The sequence below is a fragment of the Carcharhinus amblyrhynchos genome, chromosome 26 (assembly GCF_965287045.1).
Source record: "Carcharhinus amblyrhynchos chromosome 26, sCarAmb.v2.hapA, whole genome shotgun sequence".
Classification (NCBI taxonomy): Eukaryota; Metazoa; Chordata; class Chondrichthyes; order Carcharhiniformes; family Carcharhinidae; genus Carcharhinus; species Carcharhinus amblyrhynchos.
The window spans coordinates 38,730,732-38,753,072 of NC_137349.1; the positions used below are offsets into that span (position 1 = coordinate 38,730,732).

At 49.1% G+C, this 22,341-nt stretch overlaps 1 protein-coding gene across 1 annotated transcript in view; it reads left to right on the plus strand.

Moving 5' to 3' along the window:
- Positions 1–234: 234 nt before the first annotated feature.
- The window catches only part of LOC145358887 (procathepsin L-like), a 28,366-nt gene continuing 6,259 nt past the window's right edge, over positions 235–22,341 (plus strand). The window contains exons 1-5 of the mRNA XM_080213262.1: positions 235–375; positions 2,876–2,998; positions 6,956–7,123; positions 10,343–10,585; positions 14,715–14,877. Of these exons, the coding sequence (XP_080069388.1) occupies positions 244–375; positions 2,876–2,998; positions 6,956–7,123; positions 10,343–10,585; positions 14,715–14,877 (829 nt within the window). The 5' untranslated portion in view covers positions 235–243. The remainder of the gene's footprint in view (positions 376–2,875; positions 2,999–6,955; positions 7,124–10,342; positions 10,586–14,714; positions 14,878–22,341) is intronic.

The window sequence follows — 22,341 nt, forward strand, 5'->3', positions numbered from 1 at the left end:
AAGACAATTCAACAAACTTCTTTGCAGGAATATTCCAATCCACAGATTATCACCATGAAATATCTTTTTCTGCTCAGTGAGGCTAAAATGTAAAACAGTGAGAGCAATTGGAAGTTGATTGTGGAGGGTAATATTTGTACATTGGCAGAATAATTTTCCCACACAGCTATTTTCCCATCAGTGTGTGAATATTGTCCACTCCATGTCTAATGCCATTGGTTTTGCTCCATTAGATTGTCCAGCATGAAGGTCTCTCTGTTTCTGGGCTGTGTGTTGCTGTCTATTCTGGTTGCAGCCTCAGGCCACACATTTGATTCAAAACTGGATGAAGACTGGAAGACCTGGAAATCGCAACATGAGAAGCAGTACACCAAGGTAAAAGGGGGATTTGTTCCAGTCTGGAACCTATTCCAAACATTGAGCTCACTCTCAAGGGGAAAGGGATTCCACACAACTGGTAAATTATTGAGAATTTTTACTTGGAGTCAAGGTGGGAGAGATGAGTTCACAGTTGGGTGGAATGAGTGTGTGAAGCGAAATTGAAAAGATATTGGTCCTGAAATTCCATGGGAATTCTCCCAGTCTCTAACTCCAGTCGAGGACTGCATCAACTCTCAGTGAAACAGCAGAGAGTTGGTGTAACTCAGAATTCTTGGGTTTCACTGGATTCCTGCTTTAGTTACCATAGAGACAGCTTGAGAAATTAAGGATCATTATTTTTAAATATATTGAGATTGTCCTCACACACACCAATCAGAATACATCTCCAAAATCATAGAGACGACAAATCCCATCTGTAAACTATATGAGCTTTATTGTTCCCCTATTATCCAACTTTCTGTTGACAATCCAATATCCAGAATAAAAATATTGTTCTTGTTCAGCTCTTTATTCTTCTGTTATTTCCCTCTGTTTCCCAGTACAGGTATTCAATCTGGTTTTTTTATGTGTGTGTGAAGATGGATGAGTAACTTGTCCAGTGAGGATGAGAGGATAGAAACATTACTGCATTTTTTTCCTTTTTCTTCATTCATGTGATGTGGGCATCACTGAGTATAGATCAGCAATTACTGCCCAAACCCCAATTGTCCACATCCATGTCGTTGTGTTCCCATGTCCCTGCTGCTCTTATCCTTCTAGATGGCAGCAGTCGTGGGTTTGGAAGATGCTAAGAAGCCTTGGTGAGTTCCTCCAGTGTGTGCTGTAGATGGTACACTCTGTGCGTCAATGATGTTTGTGGATGTGGTGCCAATCAAGCGGGGCTGCTTTGTGCTGGATGGTGTCAACATTCTTGAGTGTTTTTGGAACTCCACTCATTCAGGCAAGGGGAGGGTATTCCATCATACCCGTGACTTGTGCCTTGTAGGTCGTGGACAGGCATTGCAGAGTCAGAGATGCCACAAGATTCTAAGTCTCTGGCTTGCTCTTACAGCCACAGAATTAAGATATCTAATTTAATTGAGTTGAATTTCTGGTCAATGGTAACTCCAGGACGTTGATCAGGGGACATTCAGTGCCATTGCATGTCAAGGAGTGACGGTCAGATTCCCTCTTGTGGGAGACGGTCATTTCCTGGCACTTTGTGTCTCACTTTGCATCACTTTGCCGCACAAGAGGTTATTACAGAAGGTTAGGGGGCATGGAGTTGGGGGTAGGGTGTTAGCGTGGATAGAGGAATGGCTGTCAAATAGGAGGCAGAGAGTGGGGGTCAATGGGTGCTATTCGGATTGGCGATTGGTGACTAGTGGAGTGCCCCAGGGGTCGGTGCTGGGGCCTCAGCTATTTACCATTTATATAGATGATCTGGAGGAGGGAACCGAGTGTATGGTGTCGAAATTTGCTGATGACACAAAGATTGGTGGAACGGCAAATTGTGCGGAGGGTGTGGAAAGTCTGCAGAAGGATCTAGATAGGCTGGGCAAATGGGCGAGGGACTGGCAAATGGAATTTAATGTTGGCAAGTGTGAGGTTATCCACTTTGGTAGGAATAATGGTAGGAAGGACTATTACTTACATGGCGAAAAACCGCAGCATGCGACGGTGCAGAGGGACCTCGGGGTCCTTGTGCATGAGTCGCAAAAACCCAGCCTGCAGGTGCAGCAGGTGGTCAGGAAGGCGAATGGGATGCTGGCCTTCATAGCGAGGGGGATTGAGTATAAAAGTAGGGAGGTCTTGCTGCAGCTGTACAGGGCACTGGTGAGGCTGCAGCTGGAGTACTGTGTGCAGTTTTGGTCGCCGCACTTACGCAAGGATATTTTGGCCTTGGAGGGAGTGCAGAGGAGGTTTACTAGGCTGATTCCGGAGTTGAGGGGGTTGAACTGTGAGGAGAGGCTGAATAAACTAGGCTTGTACTCGTTGGAGTTTAGAAGAATGAGGGGAGACCTCATTGAGACATATAAGATGTTGAATGGGATGGATAGGATAGAGGTGGAGAGGCTCTTCCCGCTCAGAAAGGACAGTAGGACTAGAGGGCACAGCCTCAAGATAAGGGGGGTGCGGTTTAGAACGGAGTTGAGGAGGAACTTCTTCACTCAAAGGGTGGTGAATCTCTGGAATTCTCTGCCCGTTGAAGTGGTGGAGGCTGCCTCGCTAAATATATTTAAGACGCGGGTAGATAGGTTTTTGATAAGCGACGGGTTTAAGGGTTATGGGGAGAAGGCGGGAAAGTGGAACTGAGCCACTTCAGATCAGCCATGATCTTATTGAATGGCGGGGCAGGCTCGAAGGGCTAGATGGCCTACTCCTGCTCCTATTTCTTATGTTCTTATGTCCTTATGTAATTTTACTCCAGCGTTTACACCAGGTTTTTAAAGCTATTGTATAATTTTACTCATGAAAGATGTGAGAATCTGACTGAATAAATGTCTTTACTCAGGAAGAAGAGATCCACAGGAGAAAGATATGGGAGGACAATCTGAGATACATCAAACAGCACAACCTGGAGTACTCAATGGGGAAACACACATTTACTATGGGAACGAATGTGTTTGCAGACCTGGTGTGTATAAGATGTCTAGACTTGGATTTCAATTAAATATTATTTATAGAACATAGAACATGACAGTGCAACAGGCCCTTCACCCCTCGATGTTGTACTGACCTGTGAAACCAATCTAAAGCCCATCTAACCTACACTCTTCCAATATCATCCTACCTCTGACATCTGTCCGATATCTATCACCCCTTAATTTAAAGCTTTGTCCCCTCGTGTTAGCCATCTCCATCTGAGGAAAAAGGCTCTCACTGTCCACCCTATCTAACCCTCTGATCATCTTGTATGCCTCTATTAAGTCACCTCTTCACCTTCTTCTCTCTAACAAAAACAGCCTCAAGTCCCTCAGCCTTTCCTCATAAGACCTTCCCACCAAACCAGGCAACATCCTGGTAAACCTCCTCTGCACCCTTTCCAATGCTTCCATATCAATGCTCCTTATAATGCGGCGACCAGAACTGTACGCACTACTCCAAGTGCGGCCACACCAGAGATTTTGACAACTGCAACATGACCTCATGGCTCCTAAACTCAATCCCTCTACCAATAAAAGCTAACACACTGTACGCCTTCTTAAAAACCCTATCAACCTGGGTGCCAACTTTCAGGGATCTATGCACATGGACACCAAGATCTCTCTGCTTATCCACACCACCAAGTAACTTACCATTAGTCCAGTACTCTGTATTCCTGTTACTCCTTCTAAAGTGTATCTCTTCACACTTTTCCACATTAAACTCCATTTGCCACCTCTCAGCCCAGCTCTGCAGCTTATCTATGTCCCTCTGTAACCCGCAACATCCTTCCGCACTGTCCACAACTCCACCAACTTTATTGTCATTGCAAATTTACTAACCCATCCTTCTACACCCTCATCCAGGTCATTTATAAAAATGACAAACGGCAGTGGCCCCAAAACAGATCCCTGCGGTATACCACTAGTAATTGAACTCCAGGATGGACATTTCCCATCAACCACCACCCTCCGTTTCTTACAGCTATGATGTGGGTATGCCGGCGTTGGACTGGCGTAAACACAGTAAAAAGTCTGACAACACCAGGTTTTAGTCCAACCGATTTATTTGATAATAGACTCACAAGCTTTCGGGGTTAGTCCCTTCGTCAGGTGAATGGAGAGTTCTCCATTCACCTCCATTCACCTGACGAAGGGACTAACCCCGAAAGCTTGTGAGTGACCACAATACCACACAACCCTGCCACAGCAACCTCTGCAAGACATGCCGGATCATCGACATGGATACCATCATCACACGTGAGAATACCATCCACCAGGTATACGGTAAATACTCTTGCAACTCGGCCAACATTGTCTACCTGATACGTTGCAAGAAAGGATGTCCTGAAGCATGGTACACTGGGGAGACCATGCAGACGCTACGACAATGGATGAATGAACATCGCTCGACAGTCACCAGGCAAGACTGTTCCCTTCCTTCAGTGGTCACGGGCATTCAGCCTCTGACCTTCCGGTAAGCATTCTCCAAGGCGGCCTTCATGACACACGACAGCGCAGAGTCGCTGAACAGAGACTGATAGCCAAGTTCCACACACATGAGGACGGTCTGAACAGGGATCTTGGGTTCATGTCGCACTATCTGTAACCCCCGTGACTTGCCTGGGTTTGCAAAACCTCACTCACTATACTGTCTGGAGACAATACACATCTCTTTAAACTGTGATCAGTGCTCCTTCCACTCACATTATCAGCCACTTCAGGTCTTGAACAGCAGGTTAGGTGTAAGGATTCGCATTCTAATCAGTAATCTCTAAACTGTCTCTGCTTTATATGCTCTGTCTGAGGCCAGAACTCTCCATTCACCTGACGAAGGGGCTAATCCCGAAAGCTTGTGAGTATATTATCAAATAAATAGGTTGGACTAAAACCTGGTGTTGTCAGACTTTTTACCGTGTTTACGCCAGTCCAACACCGGCATACCCACATCATAACTTGTAACTCTCCAGTGCCCTAACTGAGCCTTCACGTCTCATCTTGACAGAAGTCTCCTTCTTCCTCTTCACAAGAGATTCAACTTCTTTAGTAAACCACGGTTCCCTCGCTCGACCACTTCCTCCCTGTCTGACAGGTACATACTTATCAAGAACATGCAGTGGCTGTTCCTTGAACAAGCTCCACATTTCAATTGTGCCCATCCCCTGCAGTTTCCTTCCACATCCTATGCATCCTAAATCTCACCTAATCGCATCATCATTTCCTTTTCCCCAGCTATAATTCTTGCCCTCTTTCTATCGCTAATGTAAACGTAACTGAATTGTGGTCACTATCACCAAAGTGCTCACCTACCTGCAAATCTCACACCTGGCCTGGTCCATTCCCCAGTACCAAATCCAATGTAGCCTCACCTCTTGTTGTCCTATCCACACACTGTGTCAGGAAACCCTCCTGCAGACATTGGACAAAAACTGACCCCTCTAAAGTATTCGAACTATAGCTTTTCCAGTCAATATTTGTAAAGTTAAAATCCCCCATAACAACTACCCTGTTACTTCCACTTCTATCCAAAACCATCTTTGCAATCCTTTCCTCTTCATCTCTGGAACTTTTCGGAGGCCGATAGAAAACTCCCAACAGGGTGACCTCTCCTTTCCTGTTTCTAACCTCAGCCCAAACTACCTCAGCAGACGGGTCCTCATCAAACGTCCTTCCTGCCACTGTAATACTGTCCCTGACTAACAATGCCACGCCTCCCCCTCTTTTACCACCTTCCCTGATCTTACTGAAACATCTAAACCTCGGTACTTGCAACAATCATTCCTGTCCCTACTCTATCCATGTCTCCGAAATGGCCACAACATCAAAATCCCAGGTACCAACCTACACTGCACGTTATTATGGCGCTATTACTGGATGAGCTGTGATTGGTCAGTGATATCCCAATGCCTCATCCTAATAAACAACCTCCCTCACCAAGGTATGTTTTGTTAAAATCGATTCTCCTTTCCATTTTAATATCTAAATTCATTATTTTTCCTCTTGCCAGATGGACAGCACCATGGGCTGGGACACCGCTCGTGTGTCTGCTGTACTTTCTGAATAAAAAGCAAGGGATGGGTTCACCTGCACCAAACCAAGTGACAATTTAAACGTGTTGGGATAGTGTTGAGTGTTTGACACACCAGCTGCATTAATCTCCCCTTGGCCCTAACCTTCCCGCAGGGATGGGCTAAAACCCAACACTGGGACCAATGGCAATTTCAACTCCAATGTCAGATCTTGTCATTGAAATCATTGGGAAATTGATGAGACAAATTGGATTGTGAATGTGAAATAATAAAGTCTGAAGGTGAAATGTTGGATCCCAGTTCAAAATCGCACCTTCCCCACTCCCAAAAAAGGCAATAACTGATTGGAGATCAGATTTTCTCAGGTTTGATGTCAAACTCAACAATTCCTGTGGACAGGATATTCGACCACGGGGAGCATCAAAGCCAAATCTGATCTTTGGGTAACAGCTACTTCCCCATCAATAACAGAAATGGGAATGCTGCCCAACTTTCTCCCCGAAATCCAAGGGTCCTGAGGCTAATTCTGTACCAACTTCAGCCTGTGTTTTGAGCGGGAATTAAGACCAGGTTGGTGATGGGATGTGAGAGCTTCCTGATGTGGATGGTTCAGTTAAACATCAATAGATTCAATCATCATGGGCGAGCTTTGTTTGTGGTGCCCTAGACCAGAGAGATACTTTATCACCTTCAGACTCTGCACCCACCTTTATCCTGGAACGTACAGAAATGGACAACCCATTTTCCTGTGGTTATTTGAGTCAAACATTAGACATGTCAGCAATGCTTGTTAGTTTGATCTCTCTTTTTGCTAACATCAGTGAGAATGTGGCCATGTAATGTTATCCACTCTCCTCCTACACATTCTCCATTTAAAACCAATCACTTCATTCATCAATATCTCTGTGTTTGACTTTCTAGACCAACAAAGAGTTCAGTGAACGCATGACTGGATCCCTCCCATTCGAAGCTGTTAAATCAACTGAAGAAGCCATTGATGAAGATATTGAATTTGTTGAAGATAAAGGAAATGATGATGATCTGAGTAACGCACCTGTCGATTGGCGTACCAAAGGCGCGGTTACTCCAGTAAAGGACCAGGTAAAAATTCAGCAGGCCCCCCCGTGTTGCAGAGGTCACAGACGTTCCCGCCTCCACCTGATGTACGTTATCAGATGGGTCGTGCTCACCCAGAAGCCTCACCACTAACTGGTCCCATTGAGGTGATAGTGTCTGGGATGGTGAACCAAAGGTTAAAGTTTATTTATTAGTGTCACAAGTCGGCTTCCATTAACACTGCACTGAAGTGACTGTGAAAATCCCCTAGTTGCCACCCTCCAGTCCCTGTTCAGGTACACTTGAGGGAGAATTTAGCATGGCCAGTGCACCGAACCCCCACATCTTTGGAGTGTGGGAGGAAACCGGAGCACCCGGAGGAAACCCACGCAGGGAGAACGTGCAAACTCCACACAGGCGGTGGCCCAAGCCGGGAATCGACCCCAGGTCCCTGGCGCTGTGAGGCAGCAGTGCTAACCACTGTGCCACCGTGCCGCCTGAACGGTGATGTGGAAGCCTGTGTCGAGAAACTGGCGCCGGCCTCGGAGGTTTCCTCCCGCTCTTCCTCCGAGGAGACTTCAGTGCTGTCTCGGGGAGTTTTGGCGTGAGAAAGGAGGTGGGCAGTGGTGATGCCAGAGGGCCCGGTGAGTCTGGGTCCTTTCCTGCAACACAGGACAGAAGGTTGAGTGCAAGGGAGGGACAGGAATCTGGGCTCCATTCGGAATATTGGCAGATGCTCACGGCAGCCCAGCCTGGCTGTCACTCACAATGCGGTTCATATCCTCGCCCGCTAGATCGCGTGCCCATTCCTCAAAGGGTGCTGGTAATCTGAGACTGGGCACACCACCCCCTGCCTTTCGCCGCTCCTCTTTATTATGGGCATTCTCCTCTTGTGGGGAAGGAGGCAGGAGCAGGCTGGGTGGCAGGAAGCACGCAGGATGTCAGAGGGCAGGGGCTGTGTGGAGACTCGGGGCAGGGGGGGGAGAGGGTTGGTGGAAGGTGCGAGGGGTTCAGGGGCTGCAAGCGTGCAGGGTATCGGGGAGGGTGGGGAAGGGCGTCACAGGGCGACGATGCCCGACAGGATGTGCTCGTACCCATGCTGCCTGAATGAGATCATTCAGCTCCTCCCTGCGTTGGTGGCCTTATTCCCCGTGCCAGTGACTGTCCTCCTGGCAGCCACCTTGCTGCTCTGCCTGGCTGTCTGTCCGTCCTTGGGGTTTATCTCCAGCTCTCCCTTGTGACAACAGTTCAGCTGCAGGCAGTTTGGGCGAGTCACACTCCCTTTTAGGGCGTTCCAGCAAGATTCCGGGCAGTTTGCTTTGTTGTATTGAGAGGGAAGGCAAGGCAACACTTGTAGGTGTGCAGTTGGGGGTGGGGGTGGGGGGACAGCTGGTGAATGGGGGGTGGGGGGGACTGGGTTGCTGAGCTGTGGGGGATGGTGACACAGAGACTTCGTAAATGGAGGGGGGGGTGTGAATGTGATTGGGGACATGGGGGTGAGGGACACTCTGTGATTGGGGACATGGGGGTGAGGGACACTCTGTGATTGGGGACATGGGGGTGAGGGACACTCTGTGATTGGGGACATGGGGGTGAGGGACACTCTGTGATTGGGGACATGGGGGTGAGGGACACTCTGTGATTGGGGACATGGGGGTGAGGGACACTCTGTGATTGGGGACATGGGGGTGAGGGGGTGAGGGACACTCTGTGATTGGGGACATGGGGGTGAGGGACACTCTGTGATTGGGGACATGGGGGTGAGGGACACTCTGTGATTGGGGACATGGGGGTGAGGGACACTCTGTGATTGGGGACGTGGGGGTGAGGGACACTCTGTGATTGGGGACATGGGGGTGAGGGACACTCTGTGATTGGGGACATGGGGGTGAGGGACACTCTGTGATTGGGGACATGGTGGGGTGGGGGTGAGGGACACTCTGTGATTGGGGACATGGTGATGAGGGGGTGAGGGACACTCTGCGATTGGGGAGGGGAGGATGAGAGGGAGAGCGTGCGAGGGTGGGGTCTGTGGGAAGGGAGTCAAGACTGTGGGGGAGGGTCTTCGATGTCCGTGGAGGGTAAGGGGAGGCTGTATCCCTGGTGGGGGGGTGGAGTGAGGGGGTAGGAGAGCTGCTGTGTCTAAGCTTCCTGAGTGCATGCACATTTGGGGCCTCCGACCTGAGCTGCTGGCTCTTGGGCAACTTTAGCCCGGCTCAGTCCCCGTCCCCCTCCAGGCGAGGATCAGTTTGTGCTGGTTTTTATCTCTGAGTGGGGAAGTTTGGCGATTTGAATGCACCCAAACACCAGTCAGAAATTTGCCTATTTTAACTCCCGTCCTGGACTAAGAATTTTTTCTTCTTCACCCAACATCCCCCCCCCAACCCCCCCCCCCCAACACCCTCTCCTCCCCACTTCCCCCACTCTCCCCACACCTACCCCCCCAACCACCCTACACCCCCAATCCCTCCACCACCCGACCCCCTTCCCTCCCACCACCCCCAACACCCCCCACACACCTCCACTCCCCACACCACCCACCCCCCCAACCTCCCCACACTGCCCCACACCCCCCACCGCCCCAATTCCCCCATCCTCCCCCATCTTCCCCCATCCTCCCCAATCCCCCCACCCCTCACACACCCCGTCCCCGCACACCCCCACTCCCCCCAATGCCCCCACCCCCACCACCCCCGACACTCCCATTCCCCATTCCCCCCAACCCCCCAACCCCACCCACACTCCCACCCCACCCACACCCATCACACTCCCAACCCCACCCCCCCCCACACTCCCACCCCACCCACACCCATCACACTCCCAACACCCCCAACTCCACCCACACTCCCAACCCCACCCACACCCCCCACACTCCCAACCTCCCAACCCCACCCACACCCCCCACACTCCCAACCCCCCAACCCCACCCACACTCCCAACCCCACCCACACCCCCCACACTCCCAACCCCCGCCCAACCCCTCACACTCTCAACCCCCCCAACCCCACCCACACCCCCCACACTCCTACCCCACCCACACCCATCACACTCCCAACCCCCCCAACCCCACCCACACCCCCCACACTCCTAACCCCCCCAACCCCACCCACACCCCCCACACTCCCAACCCCCCCAACCCCACCCCCACCCCCCACACTCCCAACCCCCCAACCCCACCCCCACCCCCCACACTCCCAACACCCCCAACCCCACCCACACCCCCCACACTCCTTTTTATTTCTGTAATTAAAGAACAAGAAACAAGGAACAACTGCGATACAATGTGGTTCGTGTTGGGCTTTCAGTGCGACCGGGGCCATCGAAGGACAGTGGAAACTGAAACACGGAAATCTGGTTTCTCTGAGTGAACAGAACCTGGTTGATTGTGACCGAAATAGCTACGGATGTATGTTTGGAAAAACAACCTATGCCTTTCAACATGTGATATGGAACGGAGGCATTGAATCTGAACAATCTTATCCATACACTGCAGTGGTAAGTCTCATTTTGATGTTTTAGTGGGGAATTTTCGATGGGATCTCTTAGGAAAAAATTAAATACTCTTTTGAAATTAAATCTCACAAAGGCAAATTCTCAGCTTGAAGCGTACTAAAACTTACTTAAACATATCGAAGATACAAAAAGACAAAAGCATTAACCTACGGCCCAAGAGAGACCTTCAGATTGCCAAGTGGGACAGAGAGCCTCAAAGCCTTTCCAAAGACCTCAAACTGTGTGCCAAAATTCAATACAATTATACCTTTTCTTCTCTAAGTTTTTCCTACTCATTTGCTGAATACAATTCCATTTCTTATGAATGTGTCAATCCTTATTGTGACGGATTACCTCAGCCAATTGCACCACCTGATAGAGTGACATTCTTTTCACCTATTTCAAAACCGGATCTCCACCTGTTTGGCAGAACCCATTCCTTTGGGTTTCTAAGGATACCATTCCTTGTCTACCTTATCACCGGCAAATTGCCAAATCATTGATAGGACCAACCTTGGGCCCAAAGTTTGATACCATTTTACGCCTGGACAACAAAAGCCTTACTGTTATTAATATAATATGTTTCACCAACTATTTCCAATTTAAAACATTTATATTTCTCTGCTGACTAAGGGCCCTATTTTATCATTTTGATTCTATGTGTTGGGCAGACTTGAAACTGGGAGTTTTTCAGGTCTGACTTTTAGACCCGTTCTCCAGCAGCCCCATTTGCACTCTGTCTGACAAAAATATCACCAATTCTGAGCTGTGCTGCACAGGCCTGTGACAGGGCTTAACATGGCAGCTTTGCTCGGAGTCTTCAACTGTGCAGGCGCAGTAAAAGAAACAGAAAAACCCTCCCTGCCACATTGTTCCCGGGCCGGATAATGCCCCCCCCCCGACCCCACAGACATTGCTCCACCCCCACAACATAACCGACACCCCCCCCCCACTTTGTCCCCACTGATCACACGCAGAGTGGCAGCGGACCCCCCACCCTTACCCCCTCCCCCTTTTCCCCCACTGATCACACACAGAATAGCAGCGGACCCCCTCCCTTACCCCATCCCCCCACCGATCACACACAGAATAGCAGCGGACCCCCCACCCTTACCCCCTCCCCCTTTTCCCCCACCGATCACACACAGAATAGCAGCGGACCCCCTCCCTTACCCCATCCCCCCACTGATCACACACAGAATAGCAGCGGACCCCCTCCCTTACCCCATCCCCCCACTGATCACACACAGAATAGCAGCGGACCCCCCACCCTTACCCCCTCCCCCTTTTCCCCCACCGATCACACACAGAATAGCAGCGGACCCCCTCCCTTACCCCATCCCCCCACTGACCACACACAGAATAGCAGCGGACCCCCCACCCTTACCCCCTCCCCCTTTTCCCCCACCGATCACACACAGAATAGCAGCGGACCCCCTCCCTTACCCCATCCCCCCACTGATCACACACAGAATAGCAGCGGACCCCCTCCCTTACCCCATCCCCCCACTGATCACACACAGAATAGCAGCGGACCCCCTCCCTTACCCCATCCCCCCACCGATCACACACAGAATAGCAGCGGACCCCCTCCCTTACCCCATCCCCCCACTGATCACACACAGAGAAGCAGCGGACCCCCTCCCTTACCCCATCCCCCCACCGATCACACACAGAATAGCAGCGGACCCCCTCGAATCGGACGGTTGCGGACCATGTCTGTTTCGTGCTAAATCTGGAGGCACGAAGGCAGTGGTAAAGGGGGAAGTGCCAGTCAGTTTGGGCCTGCAGCCCATTGAATCAATTTAAATACATGAAAATATATGCAAATGTATGCAAATAAACTGCTTTCTGTGGTCGTAAATTTCACAGACTCACCACTTTCTGAATGAAGAAATTTCTCCCCATCTCAGTGTGGGTGGCACAGTGACACAGTGGTTAACACTGGTGCCTCACCCTGCCAGGGACCTGAGTTCAATCCGGCTTGGGTCACTGTCTGCAGTTCTTCCCATGTCTGCGTGGGTTTCGTCCTGGGGGCTCCGGTTTCCTCCCACAAGCCCAAGGTAGGTGCATTGGCCATGCTAAATTCCCCCTCAGTGTAACCCAAACAGGCACCAGGGTGTGGCAACTAGGGGATTTTCACAGTAACTTCATTGCAGTGTTAATGTAAGCCTGCCTGCGACACTAAAAAGTAAACTTAAAAAAGTATTGGTTTATCCTGTATCTTTAAATTGTGAATCCTGGTTCTGGACACCCCCACTATTGGTGACATCCTTCCTGCATACGTCCTGTTAGAATTCAATGAGATCTCCTCTCATTCTTCCAAACTCCAACAAATATAATCCTAACTGACTCAATCTCTCCTCACACGTCAGACCTGCAATCCCAGGAATCAGTCTGGTAAACTGTCTCTGCATTTCTTCCAAAGCAAGAACACCTTCCTCAGATACAGAGACCAAATCTGCACACAATATTCCAGCTGTGATCTCACCAGGGCCCCTGGATAATTGCAGCGAGACATCATTGTTCGTGAATTTGCCATTTGTCTTCTTTGCCGCCTGCTGCACCTGCACGCTTACCTTCAGCAACTGGCGTACGAGGCCACCCAGGTCTCGTTACACATTCCCTGCTCTCAATTTGTAGCCATCCAAATAATCTTTCTTCCTGTTTTTGCCACCAAAGTGGATAGCCTCACATTTGCCCACGTGATATGGATCTGCCGTGCATTTGTCCATGCCTGTCCAAATCACACTCAGGTATCTCTGTATCTTCCTCAGAGCTGACCCATCCACCCAGCTTTGTGTCTTCTGCAAATTTGGAGATATTACATTTCCTTCCCTTATCTACATCAGTAATACATATTGTGAATAGCTGGAGCCTCTGCACTGATCCCTGTGTTACCCCATTAGTCACTGCCTACCAGTTGGAAAATAATAACTTATTCTGAATCTTTATTTCCTGTCTGCTAACCAGTTTTCGATGCATCTCCATACAATACCCCAAGTCCCACGCACTTTGATTTCACACGCAAACCCCTAATATGGGACTTTGTTGAAAGCCTTCTGAAAGTCTAAATAAACCACATCCACTGGCTCCCCCTCATCAAGGCTAATCATTCTATTCTGGGAGAATTCCAGGAGCAGCAGCTCCATCCCAGTCTCCAGACTCATTGAGACCTGGAGGGTGATGACAGTGAAGGGACATTAAGGCCCACAAACTAACCCCTCCACCCCCCCATTCTGCCCCCACCCCAGCAAAATGCTGAAACTCAACCGCATCCCCCTGCTCGGAATCCCACTTATCGGGGTCTCCCTTCAGATAAGGAAGTTTCAGTTTGGGGTGTGACCGATACACAGTTGGGTGGGAAAGCTCAAAGTTGCTTTGCAAACTATTTGAAAGGCCAGCGTTTGTGTAAATCAGCTGATTTGGTCAGAGAGGTGTTTACTCTTTGGGGATACACTTAAAGCAGCAATTTGATGGTTTGAAGTTTTGAATATTGGGCTGTGATTAAGAAGCGAGTTGGTTTGGAAATGTTCTCTGGTGAATATTTGTGTGAACTGTCTTTCGTGCTGCCGTTGTTTCTCCTCCTATCTTCCCGATACCTGCAGCTCCGGCCAGGCTCTGAATAAGTTTGAGCCTTTCCACATCCCCCACCCCGTGCCTCTCTCCATCAACCGCAAACAACCCTGCTTGTCATGCTCCCAAAATGGCAAATCCTCCAAACCGAACACTGGGTTAAGACAGGATTCCCACTCAGCACCCACCCCACCCCCCAACTCCTGCTCAATGAATAACCCAGCACCAAACACACCACTGGGGAGGGCATTAAACCCCACCCTGTGTTCCTGCAGCTCCTCTAACTGCAGCATCGATGAGAAGGTAACTGAGGAACACACCGACACAAATCTTCCCACCAATAGACAAGGAGATTCTTCTACAGTTACCACATTTATAATTCTCCCATTTTCATTTAAACAGGGGAACGATGGTCATGTTTACAACGCCTGAGACACAGAATCATTTTTAATATCCAAGGAGCTGTTCAAGATCCTGTAAAGATATCACTGGAACTTTGTAAATCATCACACTGCATTAATCAACCTTAACTTTTCACATTTTCTTCAAAACTTAGGAAGGAAACTGCAGATTTCAGAGACGGAATGTTGCTGCCACAATCAGGAGCTACAGAAGGGTCCCAGCAAATGAAGCAGCTTTAGAACGGGCTGTGAGAGATATCGGACCAATATCTGTTGCTGTTGCTACAGAACCGACATCTTTCCAGAATTATAAACAAGGTAAGAGACAGAAGCTGTGGATGATCTGTAACAATCAGTCTATTAACCAATTCTCTACAACACATTAACACATTCTTCCTGTGAGCTGTTTTTATTATTAATTCTTTTTCAATATTTCTAATGGAAACGACCATTTCCCTTCACCTTGTTTATGTTTTACCCCCTGCCCCAGTGCTACACACTCTCCAGTGCTGTCTGCAGCACGAGGTTAATATTGGGTCAGGCTGCTAATGGCGTGTGGGAATCGTAATGGACAATTTAGCCGCACCCATTCGTAATGATACAGGCAGCTCACAGACTCTGCGCTGCCCACTAATTTAACCGCTAGTGATGTGCAGCTCAGTGCTGACATGTTGCAAAGTGACTGCACACCTCAGCAGGGACCGAGGATAGTGTGAGATCAGCGCCGTTTAATGGGAGTCTGTGCGACTTTAATCCAACCTGTAGCTCTTAAAGGAGCAGGATCTGGGATTCAGGCAGAGACTCTGAGCTGAAAGGGAAGTGGAAATGGTACAACAGGCCAGGCAGCCGAGATTGTCTGGTACAGCACTGGAGGCCTTGGTGCAGGGGGTGGGCAGGGGGAAGAGAGAGCCCCTTCCCCCAGGAGACCAGGAGAGCCCCCAGGCTGACATTGAGAAGACGGTGGGAGCAGAAAGTGTCTCAGTCAATGCCAGGAATCTGGTTCCGAGGGTCTAGAGACAGTGCTGTAAAAAAAGGTCAATGACCTCAGGGTCAAGGTGAGTGAACGCATCTTCACAAAGTGTACCCTTCCAAAATCTCTGTGATGTAGGAATAGAGCACACGGGATAGACAAACATTCCAGCTCAGTGCCCATTTATTCCACCAGCACCAAACACTTTACCCGGAACTTTATGCCCCACCCACCACGGGAATTGGAACGATGGAGGGGCGGAGCACGGGAAGGTGTGTTCACCTCGGGCGGGATTTTACCGTTTCGGGACGAGCGACGTTATAAAGTCCCGCCCTTTAATTCAAATTTTCAACCTTTGATCCCACCATTTCTGAGCCAGCCCACCATCAGTTCCCACAATCCCTGCTCTGCCCCCACAATCCCAAAGAAACCCTCTCCAATCCCACGGGAATCCCAGACACACAAACTCTATCTACCTCGCGCCCTCCACTGCTACCACCAAGATCCAGCGGCACAGCGTCTGAACGGTGGGGTAAGCGTCCAGGCCACACAGGAGCCCGGCGTTGGAAGTCGGGAATCAGCGCACCTCCCACGCGACGGCACCACTCGCCTCACACCCTGTGTCCCATCCACCAGAGCCACTCCACTCACTCTCCAACAATGTCTATCACACAACACCCAGCCCTCACATTCACAGATTCACCTCACCCTCAAACATCAACATCAACATCATTTCTACAAACATCAAACCCGTATCACACAGAGAACACCCACAGCCAGCTATTCAACCGTGAAAGCCACAACAGCCAAGCACGTTGCACCAAACTCTGTGAGCCCCCTCCCTCCCTCTGGCAGGACAACACAAACAGATACAGCAGCACCAGACCAGCAGGGATGGGCACTATGGACATAGTGGACATAGAACATAGAACATAGAACACTACAGCGCAGAACAGGCCCTTCGGCCCACGATGTTGCACCGACCAGTTAAAAAAAAACAACAACAATGACCCACTAACCTAAACCAATCCCTTTTCGTCCATAAACCTATCCACAGACCTCTTAAACGCCCCCATACTAGGCGCATTTACAACTGCAGCAGGCAGGGCATTCCAATCCCTCACCACCCTCTGGGTAAAGAACCTACCCCTGACATCTGTCCTATAACTACCCCCCCTTAGTTTAAAGCCATGCCCCCTCGTGCTAGATTTTTCCATCAGAGGAAAAAGGCTATCACTATCCACCCTATCTAAACCTCTAATCATCTTATATGTTTCAATAAGATCCCCTCTTAGCCGCCTTCTTTCCAGCGAAAACAACCCCAAATCCCTCAGCCTCTCCTCATAGGATCTCCCCTCCATACCAGGCAACATCCTGGTAAACCTCCTCTGCACCCTCTCCAAAGCCTCCACATCCTTCCTGTAATGTGGGGACCAGAACTGCACACAATACTCCAAGTGCGGCCGCACCAGAGTTGTGTACAGTTGCAACATAACGCTGCGACTCCTAAATTCAATCCCCCTACCAATAAACGCCAAGACACTGTATGCCTTCTTAACAACCTTATCTACTTGATTCCCAACTTTCAGGGATCTATGTACACATACACCTAGATCCCTCTGCTCCTCCACACTATTCAAAGTCTTCCCGTTAGCCCTATACTCGACACATCTGTTATTCCTACCAAAGTGAATTACCTCACATTTCTCTGCATTAAACTCCATCCGCCACCTCTCGGCCCAGCTCTGCAACCTGTCTAAGTCTTCCTGCAAACTATGACACCCTTCCTCACTATCTACCACACCTCCGACTTTGGTGTCATCAGCAAATTTACTGATCCACCCAACTATACCCTCATCCAGATCATTAATAAAAATCACAAACAGCAGTGGCCCCAACACAGATCCCTGAGGCACACCACTTGTAACCGAACTCCATGATGAATATTTACCGTCAACCACTACCCTCTGTCTCCTATCCGCTAGCCAATTCCTAATCCAGTTCCCTAGATCACCCCCAATCCCATACATCTGCATTTTGTGCAGAAGCCTACCATGGTGAACCTTATCAAACGCCTTACTAAAATCCATATACACCACGTCCACTGCCTTACCCCCATCCACCTCTTTGGTCACTTTCTCAAAAAACTCAATAAGGTTAGTAAGGCACGACCTACCCGCCACAAAACCATGCTGACTATCTCCAATCAACTCATTACTCTCCAAATAACTATAAATCCTATCCCTAATAATTTTTTCCAAAACCTTGCCCACAACAGAAGTGAGACTCACCGGTCTATAATTCCCGGGGAAGTCTCTGTTCCCCTTCTTAAACAATGGGACAACATTTGCTAACCTCCAATCATCTGGTACTATACCAGAGGCCAACGACGACCTGAAGATCAGAGCCAGAGGCTCTGCAATCACTTCTCTTGCCTCCCAGAGAATCCTGGGGTAAATCCCATCCGGACCAGGTGACTTATCTATTTTCAGACCCTCCAGAATATCCAGCACAATACCCGTAATCATTGGCGTAGCCACAACTGAGCTTCTGAATAGCATCAAGATAGATAAGTCACCGGGACCAGATGGGATATACCCCAGGTTACTGTGGGAGGCGAGGGAAAAGATTGCAGAGCCTCTGGCGATGATGTTTGCGTCATCAATGAAGACGGGAGAGGTTCCGGAGGATTGGAGCATTGCGGATGTGGTTCCTATATTCAAGAAAGGGAATAGAGATAGCCCAGGAAATTATCGACTGGTGAGTCCAACCTCAGTGGTTGGTAAGTTGATGGAAAAGATCCTGAGAGACAGGATTTATGAACATTTAGAGAAGTCTAGTATGATCAAAACATAAGAACATAAGAAATAGGAGCAGGAGTAGGCCATCTAGCCCCTCGAGCCTGCCCCGCCATTCAATAAGATCATGGCTGATCTGTCGTGGCTCAGTTCCACATTCCCGCCCTCTCCCCATAACCCTTAATCCCCTCGCCTATCAAAAACCCATCAACCCGTGTCTTAAAAATATTTAGTGAGGCAGCCTCCACCACTTCAACGGGCAGAGAATTCCAGAGATTCACCACCCTTTGAGTGAAGAAGTTCCTCCTCAACTCCGTTCTAAACCGCCCCCCCTTTATCTTGAGGCTGTGCCCCCTAGTCCTACTGACCTTTCTGAGCGGGAAGAGTCTCTCCACCTCTATCCTATCCATCCCATTCATCATCTTATACGTCTCAATGAGATCTCCCCTCATTCTTCTAAACTCTAACGAGTACAAGCCTAGTTTATTCAGCCTCTCCTCATAGCTCAACCCCCTCAACTCTGGTATCAGCCTAGTAAACCTCCTCTGCACTCCCTCCAAGGCCAAAATATCCTTGCGTAAGTGCGGCGACCAAAACTGCACACAGTACTCCAGCTGCGGCCTCACCAATGCCCTATACAGCTGCAGCAAGACCTCCCTACTTTTATATTCAATCCCCCTCGCTATGAAGGCCAGCATCCCATTCGCCTTCCTGACCACCTGCTGCACCTGCAGGCTGGGTTTTTGCGACTCATGCGCAAGGACCCCGAGGTCCCTCTGCACCGTCGCCTGCTGCAGTTTTTCGCCACGTAAGTAATAGTCCTTCCCACCATTATTCCTACCAAAGTGGACCACCTCACATTTGCCAACATTAAATTCCATTTGCCAGTTCCTGGCCCATTTGCCCAGCCTATCTAGATCCTTCTGCAGACTTTCCACACCCTCCGCACAATTTGCCGTTCCACCAATCTTGGTGTCATCAGCAAATTTTGACACCATACACTTGGTTCCCTCCTCCAGATCATCTATATAAATGGTAAATAGCTGAGGCCCCAGCACCGACCCCTGGGGCACTCCACTCGTCACCAATCACCAATCCGAATAGCACCCATTGACCCCCACTCTCTGCCTCTTATTTGACAGCCAATCCCCTATCCATGCTAACACCCTACCCCCAACTCCATGTCCCCTGACCTTCTGCAATAACCTCTTGTGCGGCACCTTATCAAACGCCTTCTGAAAATCAAGAAAGACCACATCCACCAGCTCTCCTCTATCCACCGCCCTAGACACATCCTCATTGAACTCCAATAAATTCGTCAGACACGACTTCCCCTTAACAAAATCGTGCTGCGCCTGCTCTATCAAACAATTCTCTTCAAGATGCCTCGCTATTTTCAAGTAATCAGCATGTCTTTGTCAAAGGCAGATCGTGCTTTACGAGCCTGGTTGAGTTTCTCGAAAATGTGACTAAACACATTGATGAAGGAAGAGCGGTGGATGTGGTTTATATGGACTTCAGCAAGGCGTTCGATGAGGTCCCCCATGCAAGGCCTATTGAGAAAGCGAGGGGGCATGGGATTCAAGGGCACGTTGCTTTGTGGATCCAGAACTGGCTTGCCCGCAGAAGGCAGAGAGTGGTTGTGGATGGGTCTTTTTCTGCATGGAGGTCGGTCACCAGTGGAGTGCCCCAGGGATCTGTTCTGGGACCCTTACTGTTTGTGATTTTTATAAACCTGGATGAGGAAGTGGAGGGATGGGTTGGTAAGTTTGCCGATGACATGAAAGTTGGAGGTGTTATGGATAGTCTGGAGGGATGTCAGAAGTTGCAGTGTGACATTGATAGGATGCAAGACTGGGCGGAGAAGTGGCAGATGGACTACAACCCGGATAAGTGTGTAGTGGTACATTTTGGCAAGTCCAATGGGGTGAAGGAGTATAATATCAAGGGTAAGAGTCTTAGCAGTGTAGAGGATCAGAAGGATCTTGGGGTCTGTGTTCATAGGACTCTCAAATTGGCTTCGCAGGTGGAGGATGTGGTTAAGAAGGCGTATGGTGCACTGGCCTTCATTAATCGAGGAATTGAGTTTAGGAGTCGGGAGGTAATGCTGCAGCTTTATAAGACCCTGGTCAGACCCCACTTGGAGTACTGTGCGCAGTTCTGGTCGCCTCACTACAGGAAGGATGTGGAAGCTATTGAAAGGGTGCAGAGGAGATTTACAAGGATGTTGCCTGGATTGGGTGGCATGCCTTATGAGGATAGGTTGAGGGAGCTCAGTCTTTTCTCCTTGGAGAGACGAAGGATGAGAGGTGACCTGATAGAGGTGTATCAGATGTTGAGAGGAATAGATAGGGTGGATTCTCAGAGGCTATTTCCCAGGGCTGAAATGGCTCCCACAAGAGGACACAGGTTTAAGGTGCTGGGGAGCAGGTACAGAGGAGATGTCAGGGGTAAGTTTTTCACTCAGAGGGTGGTGAGTGAGTGGAACTGGTTACCGTCGGTGGTGGTGGAGGCAAATTCGATGGGATCTTTAAAGAGACTTCTGGATGAGTACATGGGATTTAATAGGATTGAGGGTTAGAGGTAAGCCTAGTAGGTAGGGATATGATCAGTGCAACTTGTGGGCCGAAGGGCCTGTTTTGTGCTGTAGTTTTTCTATGATCCTAAGATTCTATAACTGAGGCTGTGGCTCGTGGTGGGGTTTAAACAGCAGAGGATGATAACTTGTTGCTCCTGAATCCACCTTCTCACATCCCGCTACCCCCAAACCCCACAATTTCTCTGGTTCACAAGCAGCAGATGGTGTAAGTTTGTACCTCTCAATTTTCTCCACTTCCTTCTGACCCAGTGCTAATGCCCTCAGCAAGATGCTATTTTATTTTCCAAACTGTCCTCCCCACATTGAGCTGAAACTCCAGCCAGTCCAGAGCCCAATTTTGCTGCTCCAAACTCCATCCCAGTTTTCACAGTCCCAAAACCTTCCAGTAGGTGTCAGTACCGCCTCCTCCCCCACAACCCAAACAACAGGCTGAGTGACCCTGTTCACATTCTAGAGCGTATGTAGCTTACACAACCCAAAAACACCAAACTATAGCTCAAAAGATAAAAAAAAAGTTTGTTTATTCTCATCTGAATTGTCAATTACTCACTCTTACCTCCAGATCACAAGGTTCAGGATTCATGGCCCAGTCCAGGATCTGAGAACAAGAATCACAGAGTGACAGGATTGCTTCAGTGCAGAAAGAGGCCATTTGTGTCTGGACTGGCTCTCTGAATAAACAACTCACCCAGTTCCATTCCTCGCCATCTCCCTCCGACTCTGCGCACTTATTCTTCTCAAATAATTGTTTAATTCTGTTTTAAATGCTTTGAAAACAGCCTCCACCACAGTATGCCAGTGCATTCAGATCCTAAACACTCACTGTTTGAAAGAACTTTTCCCGATATCACTATTACCTCAATCCGTTCACCATTGTTCTCCATCGTTTGACCAGTGGGAAGAGTTTCTCCCAATCTATCTGACCCGACCCCTCATGGGGAACATGTCAGACCCCCTCTCAGCTTTTTCATCTCCAAGGAACACAGTCCCAACTTCTCCAATCTTTTTGATTTTGATTTGATTTATTATTGTCACATGTATTAGCATACAGTGAAAAGTATTGTTTCTTGCGCGTTGTACAGAGAAAGCACACTCTTCAGAGAGAAGGAAACGAGACAGTGCAGAATGTATTGTTACAGTCATAGCTAGGGCGCAGAGAAAGATCAGCTTAATGCGAGGTAGGTCCATTCAAAAGTCTGACAGCAGCAGGAAAGAAGCTGTTCTTGAGTCGATTGGTACTTCTTCCCCAACGGAAGAAGGTGGAAGAGAGAATGTCTGGGGAGCATCGGGTCCTTAATTATGCTGGTTGCTTTACAGTGGGAAGTGTAGACAGAGTCAATGGATCAGAGGTTGGTTTGTATGATGGATTGGGCTACATTCACAACCTTCAGAACTGAAGTTTCTCATCCCAGGAA